A 17,606-nucleotide genomic window follows, 5' to 3' on the forward strand; every position below is an offset into this window, starting at 1 on the left:
TTTTGGAACCCTGCTTCATGTCTCAAACCTTGTCGCTCCTCCACATGAAGACAGTCCTTGATTCCAGCGCTGCTTCTGCCAGCCAATGGAAAAGACTAATTGCCGCTAACGAGTACTATTAATTTTCTACTGCCCCCTTTATGTCAAATCAAATACTTGTGTTTTGTTCTGAAGACAGCCCTTTAATCTAAAAAAAAAAAAAAAAAAAAAGACTTCAAGGGTAGGAATTCTAGATATATGGAAAAAAAAAAGTTGGAAAAAGAAATTGAGGAATAGAGTAATGGGCATGATCTGGACCAATAAGGACCAAGTCTCTCTCTCCCCTTTTTTTTTTTTTTTTTTTTTGACTATGCTATGGACAGAGGAGCCTGGTAGGCTGCAGTCCATGGGGTCGCTAGGAGTCGGACTCGACTGAGCGACTTCACTTTTACTTTTCACTTTCATGCATTGGAGAAGGAAATGGCAACCCACTCCAGTGTTCTTGCCTGGAGAATCCCAGGGACGGGGGAGCCTGGTGGGCTGCCGTCTATGGGGTCACACAGAGCCAGACATGACTGAAGTGACTTAGCAGCAGCAACAGGTCTTTGTTGCTGCACATGGGCTTTCTTTAGATGCTGCAAGTGAGAGGGGACTACTCTATAGTGTGGCACATGGGCTTAGTTGCCCCAAAGCATGTGGAATCTTCCCGGACCAGGGATCGAACCCATGTCCCTTGCATTGGCAGACAGATTCTTAACCACTGAGCACCAGGGAAGTCCGAACCAACAGTCTGTTTGACCTTAGGAAGGTTTGTCTGATCTGTAGAGATGATGATACTGAACTTGGCTCTCTGACAGAGGCTGAAGAAATAGGGAATGCACTTTCTTTGAAATGAGGCACTTCCATTAGATAAGGCTGTGTTTGTGAATCTTACAGAGGGTGCCTATTTTTCCCACTCAGTCTTTCTGTGTCATGGACTCTTCTCAGCCTGCACGCATGCTCACATACTCTCCACCATGCTAAAACTCTCTCTTTCCCTTATATCTATTCCTTCTCAAGCTCCCTTGATAATCCTCTGTCTATCTCTTTAGTACAGGCAGATCAACTCCACTTTCTGAGTTTCCCCACTACACCACTATTTGTAAGTCCCCTAAGGCAGCCATCAACTTCCTAAGAGCCAAAGCTACTGGCTATTCTTAGTGAGTTGTGGGGTTTATTCTCCTATATAGATGAAATCAGGTTAAAATTAACTCTAAAACATACCTAAAGATGGCTGTAGATTTGCATTTGCACGTAGTAGACTTTGAGATGGTCCAGTAGCCATCCAAGACGTAAGTTCCCTTGACCAAAGCACTAACTGACCAAAGCACTAACCTTATGACAATTGCCCAAATTTACCATGTCCCTTGTGGCTCAGCTGGTAAGAATTCACCTGCAATGTGGGAGACCTGGGTTTGACCCCTGGGTTGGGAAGACCCCCTGGAGAAGGGAAAGGCTACCCACTCCAGTATTCTGGCCTGGAAAATTCCACGGACTGTATAGTCCATGGGGTCGCAAAGAGTTGGACAGGACTGAGCAACTTTCACTCGCTCACTTGGTCACTTTTTCATACTACTATAGACCTCAGCTATGATTAATGATAGCCTTGTGATCTCAGGTTTTTAAAAAGATCTTCTGGAGCTAAAACCCCAGAAGTATTTCAGTCTGGTAATAAATTGCTAAGAATAGATTTGACTAGCTTGTTTTTGTGCAAGCTTTTGAATTTGTTCCAGATTCTTGATTCTGCAGCTGTTAGTCAACAGGTGAAAATGGATTCTGTAAGAAGAGCTACTATTTGAAGATTCTGAAATATTGTGACTCACAGATTTAAAACAAACAAACAAACTGGCAGTACAGATTTTAATTCCAACCTTTAGCAATGAGCTTCACAATAAAAAATAAATAAATAAATCAGACATTTTCACAGCAGTTTTCTGGACTGACTGACATGTATAGCCAGAGAAGGCATATCTCCTGACAGAAAATTCTCCACTCTCCACCTGATATGAGGTCAAATGAAATAGGAACAGTTTCACCATACCGAGAAAATAGTACAGGTGACATGTGACACCATATCAGGGAAACAAACTTTTAGTTCTAACATTAATATTTATACCTCCTCTATACTTTTGTAAAATTTAGATGAAATGTTGTCCTATATCATAAAACTGTGATTTGCTATGGGTAAAAAAAAAAATAAATAAAATAAACTGATTTGTGGCAAAACTAGTATTTCAGAATCAAGAAATCTAGCACTGACCAGTTAGGAGAGTTTTTGAAAGGTTCCTAAATCTTCCCATGTTTCAGTTTTTCCCATACAAATCTGGAAAATAACATTTTTCCATGAAATTCCACACTTCTCAACACCATGAAGTATAAGCTAAGAATATTTCACCAAAAACTTAATTATTGGGGCAATAATTACACTAGGGAGGGAAAAAATTGAGCATCTCTCAGAGTAAGTGTTTTGATTCTAAACTTTGCTCACCAATTTCAGCTGGGATCATCAACCTTTTCAGTGTCACAGGTCCAGGAACTATGATAGGTGGGGCCTCGAGTAATCAGATAAGACTTCCCTGGACATACTTTCACAAATGCAATAAATATTCCCCAAAGTGACCAAATACATCCATTTTGGGGGTGACAGTTTCTCTCCTTAACCATCCAGTTTCTCTCTCTCACCAAAGAACAGGGCCTCCATGTATCTCTTGGTATGAGGCCCTCACAGGGGCCTCTTCTGAGGGGATACCATTCATATCGTAGACACTTTAATTATTAAAGATACTTTTAAAATGTATTATAACTTTGTTGGCGCCAAAGATGGGCTTGTTGTATATTAATGATTATGATTTTTGGACAAATAAATTATTTTTTAAAGTTATTCTTTAGTTTACAAAAGAGAAATGAATCTTGTAATCAAATGATCTTGTTGACCTAACATCTAAAATCAACTGAACTTCTAAGTAAAGAACTGCTGCTCTCATTGATGAATTGATTGGGAAGTATCTTAAAATTAGAGTAGACATCTACTGAAATTAGTACACTGGCCAACTTTGAGGTTTTGATACTGTATCTCTTATCATCTGCTTTTTATATCCTGTACTGAATGGTATGGTTGAATCATCCCATTTAAATCCACAAGTAATTTCTGTGTACACATCTGCCATCCTAACCCACAAACATTACACAGACAAATCAGCTATTGTAGAATATTACATTATATTAATTATCATGTTATTAGATATTAATGTATAATGTTGCATAAATAGGCTATTTTATAGTAATTTCATATTTGTTATGGAAATTTCATTAGTAGTGATTAAGTTCCTAAAATGTAATGCTTCTTTATCTACATTCTCCCTTCAAAATACTGAAATTTATTCAGAAGAGTAATTTGACAGACACATTGATGAAAACGTTTGCAGCTCTTCAGAAAAAGTTAACTTTGTCACCACCAATCATCAGTGGAGAACCTAAGTTCTCAAAATTACAGTTTGCCAAAACTGTCTACAACACCACAAGAAAGACTGCCAAATCTTCCAGAGGCCATTTCTATAGGCTAGAAAACAAGAAATTTACAGCTAGGAAACAATGAAACTATGATAAAGAGCTTCATTTCCATGAAATAGAGGCACATAATTATTACATAATAAATTATTCCATCATGACTTGAAATTCCTTACTGTAACTTAAAATCTGAACTTTCAATTATTTTATATTCCATCTGTAATGGCTGTTATCACAAAATAATAACATATACTCATTTAATAGTTTCACTTAAAGAGCTCCATTTTCAATGGGCAAGGGGATTGACTGTGGCCAAAGTCAGCCCGATCTTTACTTGAACAAGCCCCCGTTTCCAAGGCAACAACCATCTTTTACAAGTGATTTATCCAGGTTCACAGGAAAGCAGCATGCTCTACAAATGAAGATTGGCGCCTCCGCGACAGCTCTAATGTGTACATTTCAATACGCTGGTATTGTAAGTTCATTACTGGAAATAGGGGTCTTGTAACCGCAGCAAACAGATGTCCCTGTCTAGGATAGCTTGAATTCCAAGTCGCTGAAACTGACCTGACAGATGGGTTGAAACAAGAGGAAGAGAACAGAATAAAACAATGAAATGGCAATCAGAGAGATCAGAGCAGGCAGGGAGTTCCTAGGTGTCTGTGTCTCTCCAAACGCCCCACTCTGTCCACACAACTTCGGCTCAACAGGTGCTGCGGTAAGTCAGAGTCTGATCAACTTCTGGATGAGCAGGGGAGACGGGGGGCAGGGAGGGGGGCGCCCTAATGAGTTTGTCACTGGATTTGGGGGGCACAGCGAAGGTGGGTGGAGAAGGAAATGGCAACCCACTCCAGTATTCTTGCCTAGAGAATCCCGTGGACAGAGGAACCTGGTGGACTGCTGTCCATGGGGTCGCAGAGAATCGGACACGACTGAAGCGACTTAGCAGCAGCAGCAGCGAAGGTGGGACCTTCCCAACACGCGACCGTTGCAGGCGCCGCTCGGGCGGGGCGGGCGTTTGGGACCCGGGGCCCCACACCCCAGCGCGCATCTTCCTCCTTCCCACCCCCACCGCTGCGCGCGCCCCCACTGCCCTTCGCGTGGTCCCCGCCACCCCGTTGCCAAGCAACGAGATGTCCGGGCTAGAAGCAACCGAGCAGAATGCCTGGGAGGAGGGAAGGCAGTTGGGAAAAGGCCTTGAGTAGCAGAAATGAGCCCGGGTAAGGGGGTGGGACTGGCCTTTGAGGGGGCGCCCTGGGAGGTGGACGGGTACTGGAGAGCGCCGCCTCCCCGACCCCGGCCCCTTCACCCCCAGAGCGAGTCGGGTCTGGGGTGCGGATCTGCAGGACCAGCCGCGCACCTCCGCCGGCCAGGAGAAAGGCATCCCGGCGCCCGCCCAGCCTCCGGCCCAGCGCGCCCTCCGGTGGCCGCTCAGCGCTCCCGCGTCCCGCATCCCCAGGCCTCGTCTCCCTCCTCCCGGCAAAGCCAAAAGGCTGAAGCCCAGTGCTGTTTTGTTACAGAAAAGCGTCCTGAGGAAGAGGATGAGGTTGACTGCGTCCTCCTTTCAGCATCCAAGATCCTAAATTCTTCTGAGGGGATAAAGGAAAATGGTAGCAGTGAAACAGGTAAGAAAACCTCCCGGCCAAGCTCGGCCTGCAGTGATGCTTCTGCCTTTTTACTGTAGCAAAACTACAATAAATGACGTAGCACCAGTTGGGCCTAAATCCCCTGGCCCAACTGGTGTACTTCCGGTAACTGTTTGGCTGGTACTAACAGTAACTAACATGGAACATTTCCTTTGGGCCAGGTACGGTCCTGAGCACTTAAATGGATCAACTTAATCTTCACAACAACCTTATGAAGTAGGTACGACTGTTCTCATGTTACAGGCGAGGGAACTGAGTGAGGCACAGAGAGGTTAACTAACTCCCCAAGGTCACACAGCAAGTTACAGGGTCAGTATTCAGCAGGGTAGCTGCAAATGTCCAGGCCTTAACACACATGCTGCACTCTACTGCTTCTCTGAATATCAAATAAGAAGTTGCTGATTTTTCTGGACAATCACTAAAAAGATACTGATTCTTTCCAAAAGAACTTTTTATAGTAAATTTCTGCGGACTACTGGAAGGGTGTATAGGGAGGGTGTTTGAAATAATTAAAGAGCTGCAGTTTTCGAGCTCCATATAAACCATGAATAAGATGTGTGGGGGTGGGGTGGGGCATCTGAGCACACTGAAGTTGGAGTCTGGCTTCCTCCAGAAAGGCTGGAGAAGGCTCCAGGGCTCTCAGAGGGGCCTGGTGTTCATGAGAGATGTCAGGTGAGGCACAGAGCGCTGGGGGTGGGAGGCCTTCTGTAAACTGATGGGCCACCTTCGGATCTACAGTTGCCCCCAAGCCACACGGGACACGTGGGCCATCCCCACGGAAAGGGGCTAGGAGAAGTAACCGGAGATCTGAGGTCAGGAAGGGTTTGTCCACCTTCAGAAACCAGGGACCTTCACAAAGGCTCTGAAAATAGGGCTGGCACAGCCACACCCCTGTAGACAAAGACAGTAAGATGCCCATGACCACCAGGATAAGCCATACCTCAGTGGCCCCCACGGGAACAGTGGGCTGACCTGACCCCTCTCCACTCTTGTGAGCACCGCCCATCTTCTGGGGGGAGGCCAAGCAGGCACCCCTGTGCAATGTGTGGGTGGGTGGGGGTGGTTCCAGAAGTCCTGACCCAGGGAGAAGTCCTCACAGACTGTTTAGACAGTTCCACACCACAGGGAGAGCATTTAAGGTCAGAAGAGACTGAAGGACTTGAATTTGGCAAGACTGTGTGTTATCTAACGTGAGCGAGATGTAAGGCTCTGGAGGAAAATGCCAGCATTCACAGAAAATGATGTTCCATACAAAATAGCACATAGGCTTGGCTGAGAGATCCTGTCTTTCTCACTAGAGCATGGTGCGTATAAGGGCATGGGTCAATCAGTGAGAGATATTCCAAGTCAGATGTGATGAAAGATGGCAGGGATCCTCTGCCTACAGCTAAAGACGAAACTCGGACGTGTGATCCTATGCCCTGCCCTCTTTCTGTTCTCTTAGCTACATTTCATCATCACCAAGAGGTCTGTTCTTTGCGTGCTGACCAACAGAACATTAACGTGATTTGCATAAATTACACCGAATTACAATGCCCTGCAATAGTTCTCAGGTCTCTGATCTTAAGTAGTTAATATATGAAGTGGTGGAGTATATGGAATGTCAGAGGTGGGTGGGGAGTGGGCAATTTTATTTCAAACAGGATGGGAGACTTCATTAGCAGATGACATCTGAGCAAAGGCCTGAAGGAGCTCAAGGAGTTGCCAGTGCAGATTTCTGGGGAAAGAACATTCTGGGAAGAGAGGACAGCAGCTGCAGGGGCCCTGAGGTGGGAGGAGCCCTGGTATGTTTGAGGAATAGCTAGTGACTGGGGCAGAATGAGCGAGGAGGAGGGAGGAGGATGGCAGGAGGGTTCAGAGAGGAAACTGGGCTTTGCAGTTCCATGTACGATGAGAGGGCTTGTTCTGAGCAAACCAGGAAGCAGTGGAAAACTGGAGCAGTCATCCCTGCTCTCCATCTCAATTAGAAATTTTAAATTTACCAAACCATCATCATATTGGTAACATCCTTGTTGCTACAGTAATATTAGTAATGTTTTCTTGAGTACTTACTGTATGCCATGCACTGTGTAAGGCTTTGCCTAGAAACTAGACACTGAGCCCTCACGGCAAACGTCTGGTGAAGTCAGGCTTCCAGCCCAGGCAGCCTGGCTGCAGAGCTCCCGGGACAGCGCCTTGTGCAGGGACATACCCTCCCCTGTGCCCTACATTTCCCCATAGGAGTTACTCCCGTCCTACACACTCTATCCTCTGTGCCCCTCACTAGAAGGGAAGCTTCACATGGGCAGAGATGTTGCATGTTTTGTTCAACTGTAAGATCGCCAGAACCTTGGACAGTACTTGATAGATAGCGCTGTTCAAAAACAGTTGTTGCATGAATGAATGAAGGCTTGGATGCAGCAGCTCACAAGGCTTCAGAAAACAATTCCTTCTAGGAGTGAATGGGAATTGCCGTAGCAAAATTCAGTGTTTGAACCTGAGAATTAAAAAGCTTCAATTACAGAGTATCTAACATCATATATAGAATTATTACCACATCGCATTTTAAAAATTCATTTGTTCTCCCTGCTCCGTTAGCTACAGCTATGTCCTTAAAACTTTCTCTATACGTTGAATGGGCTGCCCTGGTGGCTCAGTGGTAAAGAATCCACCTGCCAATGCAGGAGACTTGGGTTTGATTCCTTGGTGGGAAAGATGCCCTGGAGAAGGAAACGGCAACTCACTGCAGTTTCTTGCCTGGGAAGTCCCATGGACAAATTTGGTGGGCTACAGTCCAAGGGGTCAGACATAACTTAGCGACTAAACAACAAAAATATGTCTACTATGACATAAGCTCCTTTAGACTTTAGAATAAATTCCCCATATCTTTACCTAAATTATCTCAAAAGGCATCCTGTTGCAAACTATCTTGTTTTTAAATTCTGACATTTAAATGTGAAACAGCTAGAGAATTTAAGTTGAGTCTAATCTGAATAATATTTCTTTCAATCTGAATAGAGATTAAGCCTCTTCAGGACTGGCACCACATCCTCTACTTAGTCTAAATACTTTCCAATACTGTACATTTAGCAAGAACATAAACAGTGATGTGTGATTCTGTTCCCTCTCCTGTGCTTCATTCATAACTTCTCTTCCAATTCTAGAATCACAAAATCCTATGTGGTTAAGTATTTAAGTATTGATGAATTTTAAAATTTTCTTCCCATTGGGAGTAAGGAGCAGCCAGTGTCTCTGAAACTCATAAGAAAAATAAAAAGTTCTTTTGATAGCTTTTTAAAATAAATAACTCTCTCTGCCTACCCTGTATCTTCACTGAATCATCAGAACTTTGCTGGAGAAAAACACTCACTTCTGAGTCATACTGTAGATCTCAATGCTATTTGGAAAAGTTACTTTATTTCCCCAAAAAACACTTTATCAAGCCCTCTCCAAGATAACTATTTCACTTTTCTTGTTTCATGAAATCTCCAGCACCTCTCACCACTACCTCTCAATGGGCAACATGATCTCATACTGTATGAAAAAATTAGAAGCAGTCAGACCCAAACACCCTGACCCTCAACCTTAAATTCTGCTAAGCTACCTGGCTGTGTCTCGCATTCTCTGCTGCCCCCACTTCCATGGGAGGACTGTCCCTGCTCCATCACAGGCCATTCCCTCCAGATTATCTCTCTCCTGGAATTCTGTACTTCTTAACTTTGGCCTCATTCTCCAGAATTCTTCTTCTTCTCCATTTCCACTACATGGTTTCCACAGCAAGCAGGTAGATTAGACTCTCTCTAGTTAAAAAATTTCTTGGACCTTCATATCTCTTCCCCCAAATGCCTGTCCCCGCCAGGCATCTTATCCACTGCCAAAGTAAAATCAGAAAATGCTGCATATATATATATATATATATATATATATATATCTCCAGTGCCACAAACCTCCATCTTCCACAGGGGAACAAGACGGAAGGAGGGAGGTCCATGTAGAAGCCGTCTAGAAAGGCCATGCTCTTTCCTTAAGATCTTCATTCGCTGTATCTCTTGAACAAGTCTTTGGATTTCTTTTTGCCCCACATTTCCTACTCCATCTTAGCAAAAGGAATCCTTATATTTAGCTGTAAACTTGCAAGTCCTAACAAGACAAAGGAAATCTGTGCAGAAAAGGGAGACTGTTGCTGAGGGTGCAGGAAGAGATAAAATTGTGAATAGGAAATTCATTAAGAATAAAGCCAAAGGCTTGGAATATTTACAACAATAATATCTTATCTTTGGGTTTAAATAGTTTTGTGAGAATTATAGTTACAGAACAAAGTGTGAACATCATGAAACGTGAAAATAATATCACTATCAAACATCATGACAACTGGGGAGGAAGGATGAGGCCAATTTTCTCATCATTTACCCCCTTTTTTGGCACGGATGGAGTGAATCACACTGAATATTCACATCAGAAATGTATGTTATTTGCAGGCGGCTTCTTTACCTGCTGAGCCATCAGGGAAGCCCCACTGAAAACATAAAATTTCCAATCTCTTAATCTGTTTCATGACCCATTTCCAATATTTTAAGAGGGCTCTCATAAGAAATAATCTCTCATGTAGTGAGTAAAAATCTGAATACTAGCAATAAATTTGACTATTTGCAGTTTTATTTTATCAAATATAAGTCTAATATTATTATTTAAAAGTAGAATACGTAATATGATCCCATTGATCGAAAATCATTTGTTTTTTTCCATATATGTGTCTAGAGAGCTGACTAAAGGGTAGGTACCTAAAGTTTTGTTGTTGTTGTTGTTGTTTTTCAGTAGCTAAGTCGTGTCTGACTCTTTGTGACCCCATGGACTGCAGAACACCAGGCTTCCCTGTCCTTCACTGCCTCCTGGAGTTTGCTCAAACTCATGTCCATTGAGTCAGTGATGCTATCTAACCATCTCATTCTCTGTCACCCCCTTCTCTTCCTGCCGTTAATCTTTCCCAGCATCAGGGTCTTTTCCAATGAGTCGGCTCTTTGCATCACGTGGCCAAAGTATTGGCGCTTCAGCTTTAGCATCGGTCCTTCCAATGAATATTCAGGATTGATTTCCTTTAGGATTGACTGGTTTGAGCTCCTTGCTGTCCAAGGGACTCTCGAGAGTCTTCTCCAGCACCACGATTTGAAAGCATCTGTTTTCCAGTGCTCAGTCCTCTTTATGGCCCAACTCTTTCACTCATACATGACTACTGGAAAAACCATACATAGGTTTGACTATACGGACCTTTGTTGGCAAAGTGATGCCTCTGCTTTTAATATGCTATCTAGGTGTGTCATAGCTTTCCTTCCAAGGGGCAAGCATCTTTAATTCTGGATGGTGGGATTCTAAGTGATATATTCGGAGAAGGCAATGGCATCCCACTCCAGTACTCTTGCCTGGAAAATCCCATGGATGGAGGAGCCTGGTAGGCTGCAGTCCATGGGGTCGCTAAGAGTCGGGCACTACTGAATGACTTCACTTTCACGCATTGGAGAAGGAAATGGCAACCCACTCCAGAATTCTTGCCTGGAGAATCCCAGGGACAGAGGAGCCTAGTGGGCTGCCGTCTATGGGGTCGCACAGAGTCAGACATGACTGAAGCGACTTAGCAGCAGCAGCAGGTGATATATTCTTTTCTCGTTTGCATTTTGATCTGTTAATATTTGAGTTCATCAGAAGAGGTTATTTTATTTTATTTATTTTTAAAATTATTTTAATTGGAGGCTAATTACTTTACAATATTGCAGTGGTTATTTTAGAGTTTGGAAAACTTTGGGATGCCTTACAGGACTGGTCCAGACCTTAACTTGAGTTCCTTTTTTCCTCTCTGAGACGAACATTTCTGACTACCATTTTATTCCCAGTAAGATGCAAAGCTGAGCAGTAACCAGATGGACTCACTGTCCATCCCTGCCCTGTGATGAAGGTGGGATTCTTCAGTTGGCCAAATGACTCCAGGTTGTGAACCAGAGCTGCTCTCTCAGTGATAAGGGCCAGATTGGGACAGGATGGGAGGGAAGACGCTTTGCAACCAGTTTCTATAACATCTGGCAGACTTTCATTCCAAAGGATCTATGCTGAACTCTTTAGAAACCTTCTCCTAAATATCAGAAATTGCCAGCCTAGGGGGAGCATTCTAATGTAACTCTCATTTCATTCAGGACATGTTTTTAAAATTTTTTAAATAAAAATTTTGCATTTGTCATGAAACTTGCAAACATTATATAGTCTCTTCTCTACTGCAGATCTATGATCTGTTTTTTAGGAAGGAACACACGGATCTTTATAGCACTTTGCTTAAGAACATGATAAGACCTATGTTCTATTAATCCAAACTGTTTTCCAGATTAAGGAAGAAAAACATCACATGGCTGTTTCATAGACACTGAGACAAGGGTCTCCCATCATATGAGAATTGTTCATTTTTATACCAAAAAATATATAGTTTATATCCCTGAAACAAACAAAGATATCTAAGTTTCAGAGTACTCTAAGTTTGGTGTTACAAGTTAATGATTTATTATAAAAGTAAAACTACTGTTACAACCTCAAGTAGGTGCAGTATTTTAAGTCAGATGAAAATTATTTCTTAATTCATTATACTGGTAGCACTGGGTTTATCCTAATGTGAACATCAGTCATCTCATTATCTCTTTGCCTCACCATCCAAGAAAGCTAACAGATTGCTTTCCATTAACATTGTTTAAAAATAACAATTAAGAATTAAATCACATCATTTTTCAATTTTACTTTTTAGAACACGGCTGTGTATCAGAATCAGAAAATCAAATCCAACCACAATCAGCATTGAAAGTGAGTATATTTCATTTTCTCAGAAAACCTGTGTAAAGTCTGATCTTTCTCAGAATACTTGAGAGTGAGCAAGAATGATTAGTAAGCCAGCCACCTGACCCTCCACGTGATCCCTGTAATAGGCAACTTTGGGGGATATTTTTTTTTAATTCTAACAAAGTGTGCATTCATGTGTGCTAAGTCGTTTCATTTGTGCCCGACTCTGTGCGACCCCGTGGACTGTAGCCTGACAGGCTCTTCTGTCCATGGGATTCTCCAGGCAAGAATACTAGAGTGGGTTGTCATGCCCTTCTCCAGGGGATCTTCCTGACCCAGGTCTCCTGCATTGCAGGCAGATTCTTTACCATCTGGGCCACTAGGGAATCCCATAACAAAGTATATGTTCACCTACAGATGTTCAGTTTCATCCCTGTATAACTTTGTTATAGGCCCTTCAGCAACAACTGGAATCGTTTCAGGCTCTCCGAATACAGACTCTGCAAAATGTTAGCATGGTATGTTTCTTTTAATTTACATAGAAAATATCCAAACTGAGGATACCATCATACATGTCTAAGCTGACGACCCCACCCAGTTGATTAATTGAAACTAAATGTGATAAAATAGAGCTGCAATCTATTCTAGACTCCAAATTTGGAGGAAACTACATTGTTACACCTGTATTTTTTTTTTTTAAGTATGTTTAAACTGCTACCTATATACAGTCTAAAAATAGGGACTCTCGTCATAAGTGATACAAAATCTAACTCAAAGTAAGGGAAATTGCACTTTGTTAGATCTGGCAATGAAAACCCCAGGGATAGTGCACTTGGGGACGGCTTTATCTGTATGACCAGGACTACATCATCCAAGAACCAGCATCCCTCCTTATCGTGGTTCTGCTTTTGACAGTATCAGATTCTCAGACTCCAGGTGGTAGCAAAAGGGTTGCTAAAAGTTCCAGCCTTTATCTTTCCAGGCTCCAGTTAGAGAAGAGACTGTGCTTTTCTCTCTTAGCAGTTTGTCCTGATTCTGATGGCCCCACAAGCATTCTTGAAAGCAGTCCCTGTTCAGAGGGAGGCAACGCCCTAACTGGTCACATGCTCACCCCTTGGAGCTGGAGGTGGGCTCTCTACCACCGCCAAAGGCACAGGGTCTTTATCCAGAAGAAACAAGGGGTAGTGTAACTGGACAGGGTGTGGATTCTGGGGGTACAGAACACAACACATACAACTAGAGGCCCTATATAAACTTCACCCTGACATTCCTGTACTAGAAGCAAGTGCGGGGAAATGGGAAGAGAAGACAAAATCCTCCTGAGGCTGACACAACAGAGTCCACTCTGATGACAAAGATGAAGGATCTCTGATTTATTCAACAACGTAAAAAACAAATATCTAAAGTTATTTTAATTCAGAATATTCTACTTTCCTCAGTTAAGCCTTTCTGATTTTATAATCACATAGTAAAGGCATACTTTTCTTAAAGATTCCTTCAATAGAGATTACAATAAGTTTAATTTAATTTATATTTTATATGATGGTCAATAATTTTTATGTGTAGGAAATTTAAAGATATCTTTTAATTATAATATCTATTATTCTTGTGCATTCATAAGTTTATAAATTAAGGTCTGATACTTAATTTGTCTTTTAAAGGTACAGTCTGAAATCAGTGAAATATTGAACAAAAGTATCATTGAAGTAGAAAACCCACAATTTAACCCAGAAAAAAATCTAGTATTCGGCACACACAATGAAACGGCTTTGGTATGTTCTTCAACATAAAATCATTTCTACATTTCGGTACTTCACAAATGTTACAACCTTTGATCTTCATCTTTACATTCTCCCCTTCTTCACAGGGTGACTGGATTGTCAGAGGTGAAAATAAGGAAACTCCTGTCCTGAAAACCCTGAAAGATGTATGTTTGCCTCCTCCATACTTCTACAATTTTCTTGTTTCTCTTAGAAGAGCATAGGAGGGGCATTTGGCTTAGTCCAGATTTCTAAAGATTCCCAAGTAAACTGAAATGCAAGGCAGCTTTTATAGCCTTTCTGTCCACTTATGAGTTCTCCTACTTTTAGGACTGACTTAGACCTAGAGTGAGTTCTCTAGAACAGGTCCAAACCAAGTCACTGTGTCTCCACTTATTAGAACTCACATTTCCAGAACAGTCACAGCCCTAGATACACTTGAAACTAGGAAGACAAGCTAAGGTTGACATACAGAAGGAATGAAACTTTTCATTTTCTTTAAACTTCCCTTTGAACTATGGCTGCTCTCTTCCCCATCAAGGTATGATGGTCTCTTGAGAAATGCTGGATTTCTATTTCTGAAATTGAGGGGTTGGCCCTGCTATCTCACTACTTAAGAAAATAAGTATAATTTCTAAGCCAACTGTGAAAACCAGAGTTACAGGTCTGTAATAAAGGTAGAGTTTCCTGCAGAAAATGAACCATACTTGTTAGGCTTCTCTGCTGCAGAAATGGAGAAAATGTTCCTTCTGGTTGTAAAAATATATCCTCCCCAAAATATTGTCTTAATTTGCTGGTCATGTAGCAAATGAGAGTACATAGTGTGATTTTTATTTTTACTAGCCTATAGAGAATCAAGAAGAAACCCTTTCTACAGAGAAAATTCATCATTTTGAGGATTCCAGGACTCTTCATTCAGCAGAAGAAAAATTCAGTACTGATAGTATTGACAGTCTTCCTCAAAGTATAGATGTTCCATGCCAGATACATTTCAAGGACATATTACCTCTGAGAACTTCAACAGATAATTCAGCTTCAGAAAATTCTGACAGGTTGAAGAATTATAATAACTTTTATAATTTTCTACCTAATGCACCTCAAAATGGGATGTCTCAAGCTGAGACGCTAATTCTGGATAAGTCCAGAATGACAATGCCTTTTCTCAAGAATGGATTTTGTGAAAATTTAGATGATATTTGCCATTCCATCAAACAAATGAAGGAAGAGCTTCAAAAGTCACATAATAGGGAACTGGCACTTACAAACGAACTGCAGACTTTAAAAGCTGTTCCAAGGCATGGGAATTATGACCTGCCCCCCGTTCACAAGGAAAAAAACAATTTCATTAAGGAAGAAAATATTGAAAGTAACTTAAGTGAAGATATAAAATCAAAGAGAATTTTGGAATTAGAGGCATTAGTAAACAAATTGCTCCCACTTAGGGAAACAGTGTCAAAATTCCATGTGAATTTTTGTAGGAAATGTAAAAAATTATCTAGGAGCGAAATACACAGGGGAAAAAGGAATGAGAAAAACAATAAAGAAATTCCTATCACTGACAAGAATATTGCAGATTTAAAACTCCATTCCAGAGTCCCAAGACATACATTGGCATTCATTGACCCAACAAAATATGAAATGAAAGACAAAGAAAAACAACCATTTACAGTAAAACAAGGATCAATAATATTTGAAAATGAGAAAACATCCAAAGTCAATTCTGTTACTGAGCAATGTGTAGCAAAAATTCAGTACTTACAGAATTACTTGAAAGAATCTATGCAAATACAGAAAAAAGTAATGAAACTAGAGAATGAAAACCTAAGCCTTAAAACAAAAATTAAACCTCTTGTCTTTACCACACAATCTCTGATACAGAAAATTGAAATGTATGAAAAGCAACTTAAGACACTGGTTGAAGAAAAGAATACTCTCCAGTCCAAGTTAACTAAAACAGAAGAAGATGGCAAAGAATGTCTTAAAGAATTGAAAAAAATAGTTAGTAATTATAATGTTCTCCAAGGACAAAATAAAACCCTTGAGGAAAAAAATAGTCAACTTTCTTTGGAGAATCAACAAATAATAGAAGCATTAGATCAACTAAAAAGCAAGGAACACAAAACTCAAAGTGATATGGCCATTGTCAATAATGAAAACAAACGATTGAGCATAGAAATGGAATCAATGAAAACAAATATTCTATTGATACAAGAGGAAAAAGAAATGTTAGAGAAAAAAACTCAACAGCTTCTAAAGGAAAAAGGTGCACTGGAAAATGAACTGAAAGAGACCCGCCTAGAGACAGCGCAGCTGAAAGAGAAAGAAAGATTGGCAAAAATTGAACAAGAGACACTTCTTCAAATAGTAGAAACAGTTAAAAATGAAAAGCTTAATCTTGAAACCAGCTTACAAGAATCTACTGCTGCGAGAGAGATGATGGCAAGAGAAATTGAGGATATTCAAACATACCAATCTACTGCGGAAGAGAATTTTCTGCAAGAGATAAAAAATGCAAAGTCAGAAGCAAGTATTTATAAGAATAGTTTGTCAGAAATGGGCAATGAATGTGAACTGTTATCAAAAATGTTAATGGAAATTAAGACCGATAATCAGCTTCTAAAAGAAGAACTAAAAAAAAATAGTCAAGAAAGTATAAAATTTGAAAATAGCATCAGTAGACTTGAGGAAGACAAAATACTCTTAGAAAACTATGTAAGAAGTGTAGAGAATGAAAGGGACACCTTGGAATTTGAGATGCGGAATCTTCAAAGAGAATATTCAAATCTAAGTGAAAAAATCTGCAGTCACCATATTGACCTCTCAAAAATGGGTCACGTTTCAAGGAAAGATAAATTCCATTTTGACATCTATGATATTTATGAAGACACCTCTAGTCCTGGGAATAGGCCTTTAGCCCTTGGTTTGAAAGGTATGTATATCTTGGTGGATTCATAAAAATGTGTTTAAGATTTCTTTTGTCTATCAGGCATTAGCCAGAGGACAGTAATAAGAAGGTGAACACTATTTTTGTAAGATTTGTATCCAATTCATTACATTGTTGAATTACTTAGAGATTTTGGTCCTTTGATGAGATGTGTTATTTATACTACTTCTATATATTGTATATGGCTAAAGCAACTTTGGTAGCAAGCAGGAAATTTTTTTAATTATTATTTTTCCACAGTACACTTAGCAGTCCCATCTTTTCAAAAATTCTTTTTTTTCCCCCAGGAACTCCAAATAAACTGTATCAACTGCTTCCATCCAAGACATGTAAATAAATTTCTGAAAACAATATTTCAAAATCTTTCATCCGGGTACTTTTTTCAACAAAAAGCTTTAAATTCACCTCCACATATGATCACGATTACCTTATAAATGATTGGGCTAGTTTTTAATTAGAAATTGGAATTAGGTTTATATTCTCATGCTGTCAAGAACTATAAATACCTTGAGACTTTATCCAGTTTGTAAGCTAATAATGTGTTATAGCCTGACGCGGTGTTGTGGGTTCCAGAGGAAGACATGAGAATCCTGGATCAGAGACAAAGGAGCTTCTTGCTCACAGCAACAGCAATAGGCAGAACTTTCCCATGGGTTCTTCCAGTTCCAACAGGCAACATGAAAAAAGTCACACAATGGTTAGTACAAGAGAAAACTCTGAGCTTTTCCTTTAAATACAATAACAGGTCAAATAGCCATTTTAATGTCTATTTGCTGATTCCATCTTCTCTACCATTATGGGGCTCATTTCTATTGACTGATTTTTCTCCCGGTTGTGGGTTACATTTTCCTGCTTCCTGGCATGTCTAGTAGTTGTGTTTTGTTTTTAAACTGGAAGATGGATTTAAAAAAAAAAAAATGTATTTACTTGTTAATTTTTGGC

General features: G+C 40.6%; 1 protein-coding gene across 3 annotated transcripts; it reads left to right on the top strand.

Moving 5' to 3' along the window:
* The first annotated feature begins 498 nt into the window (after positions 1 to 498).
* On the top strand, positions 499 to 17,015 carry CCDC110 (coiled-coil domain containing 110). 3 transcript variants are annotated; one of them, XM_044938361.2, is made up of 9 exons: positions 499 to 4,243; positions 4,393 to 4,488; positions 5,046 to 5,150; positions 11,929 to 11,984; positions 12,413 to 12,478; positions 13,622 to 13,732; positions 13,828 to 13,887; positions 14,564 to 16,649; positions 16,952 to 17,015. In XM_044938361.2, the coding sequence occupies exons 5-9, from the start codon at positions 12,476 to 12,478 to the stop codon at positions 16,999 to 17,001; spliced, it is 2,310 nt and encodes a 769-aa protein (XP_044794296.1). In that variant the 5' UTR covers positions 499 to 4,243; positions 4,393 to 4,488; positions 5,046 to 5,150; positions 11,929 to 11,984; positions 12,413 to 12,475; the 3' UTR covers positions 17,002 to 17,015. The 3 variants fall into 3 exon arrangements, with proteins under 3 accessions (XP_044794296.1, XP_044794297.1, XP_044794295.1); XM_044938362.2 differs by lacking the exon at positions 4,393 to 4,488; XM_044938360.1 differs by lacking the exons at positions 499 to 4,243; positions 4,393 to 4,488 and adding an exon at positions 4,586 to 4,745.
* Positions 17,016 to 17,606: the final 591 nt, after the last annotated feature.

The sequence above is a fragment of the Bubalus bubalis genome, chromosome 1, assembly GCF_019923935.1.
Source record: "Bubalus bubalis isolate 160015118507 breed Murrah chromosome 1, NDDB_SH_1, whole genome shotgun sequence".
Lineage (NCBI taxonomy): Eukaryota > Metazoa > Chordata > Mammalia > Artiodactyla > Bovidae > Bubalus > Bubalus bubalis.

Coding starts and splice junctions, on each gene's coding strand:
- CCDC110 (XM_044938360.1), top strand. Junction 5,151..11,928: donor AAATGGTAGCAGTGAAACAG/GTAAGAAAACCT, acceptor TTTACTTTTTAG/AACACGGCTGTGTATCAGAA. Junction 13,888..14,563: donor TCCTGAAAACCCTGAAAGAT/GTATGTTTGCCT, acceptor TATTTTTACTAG/CCTATAGAGAATCAAGAAGA.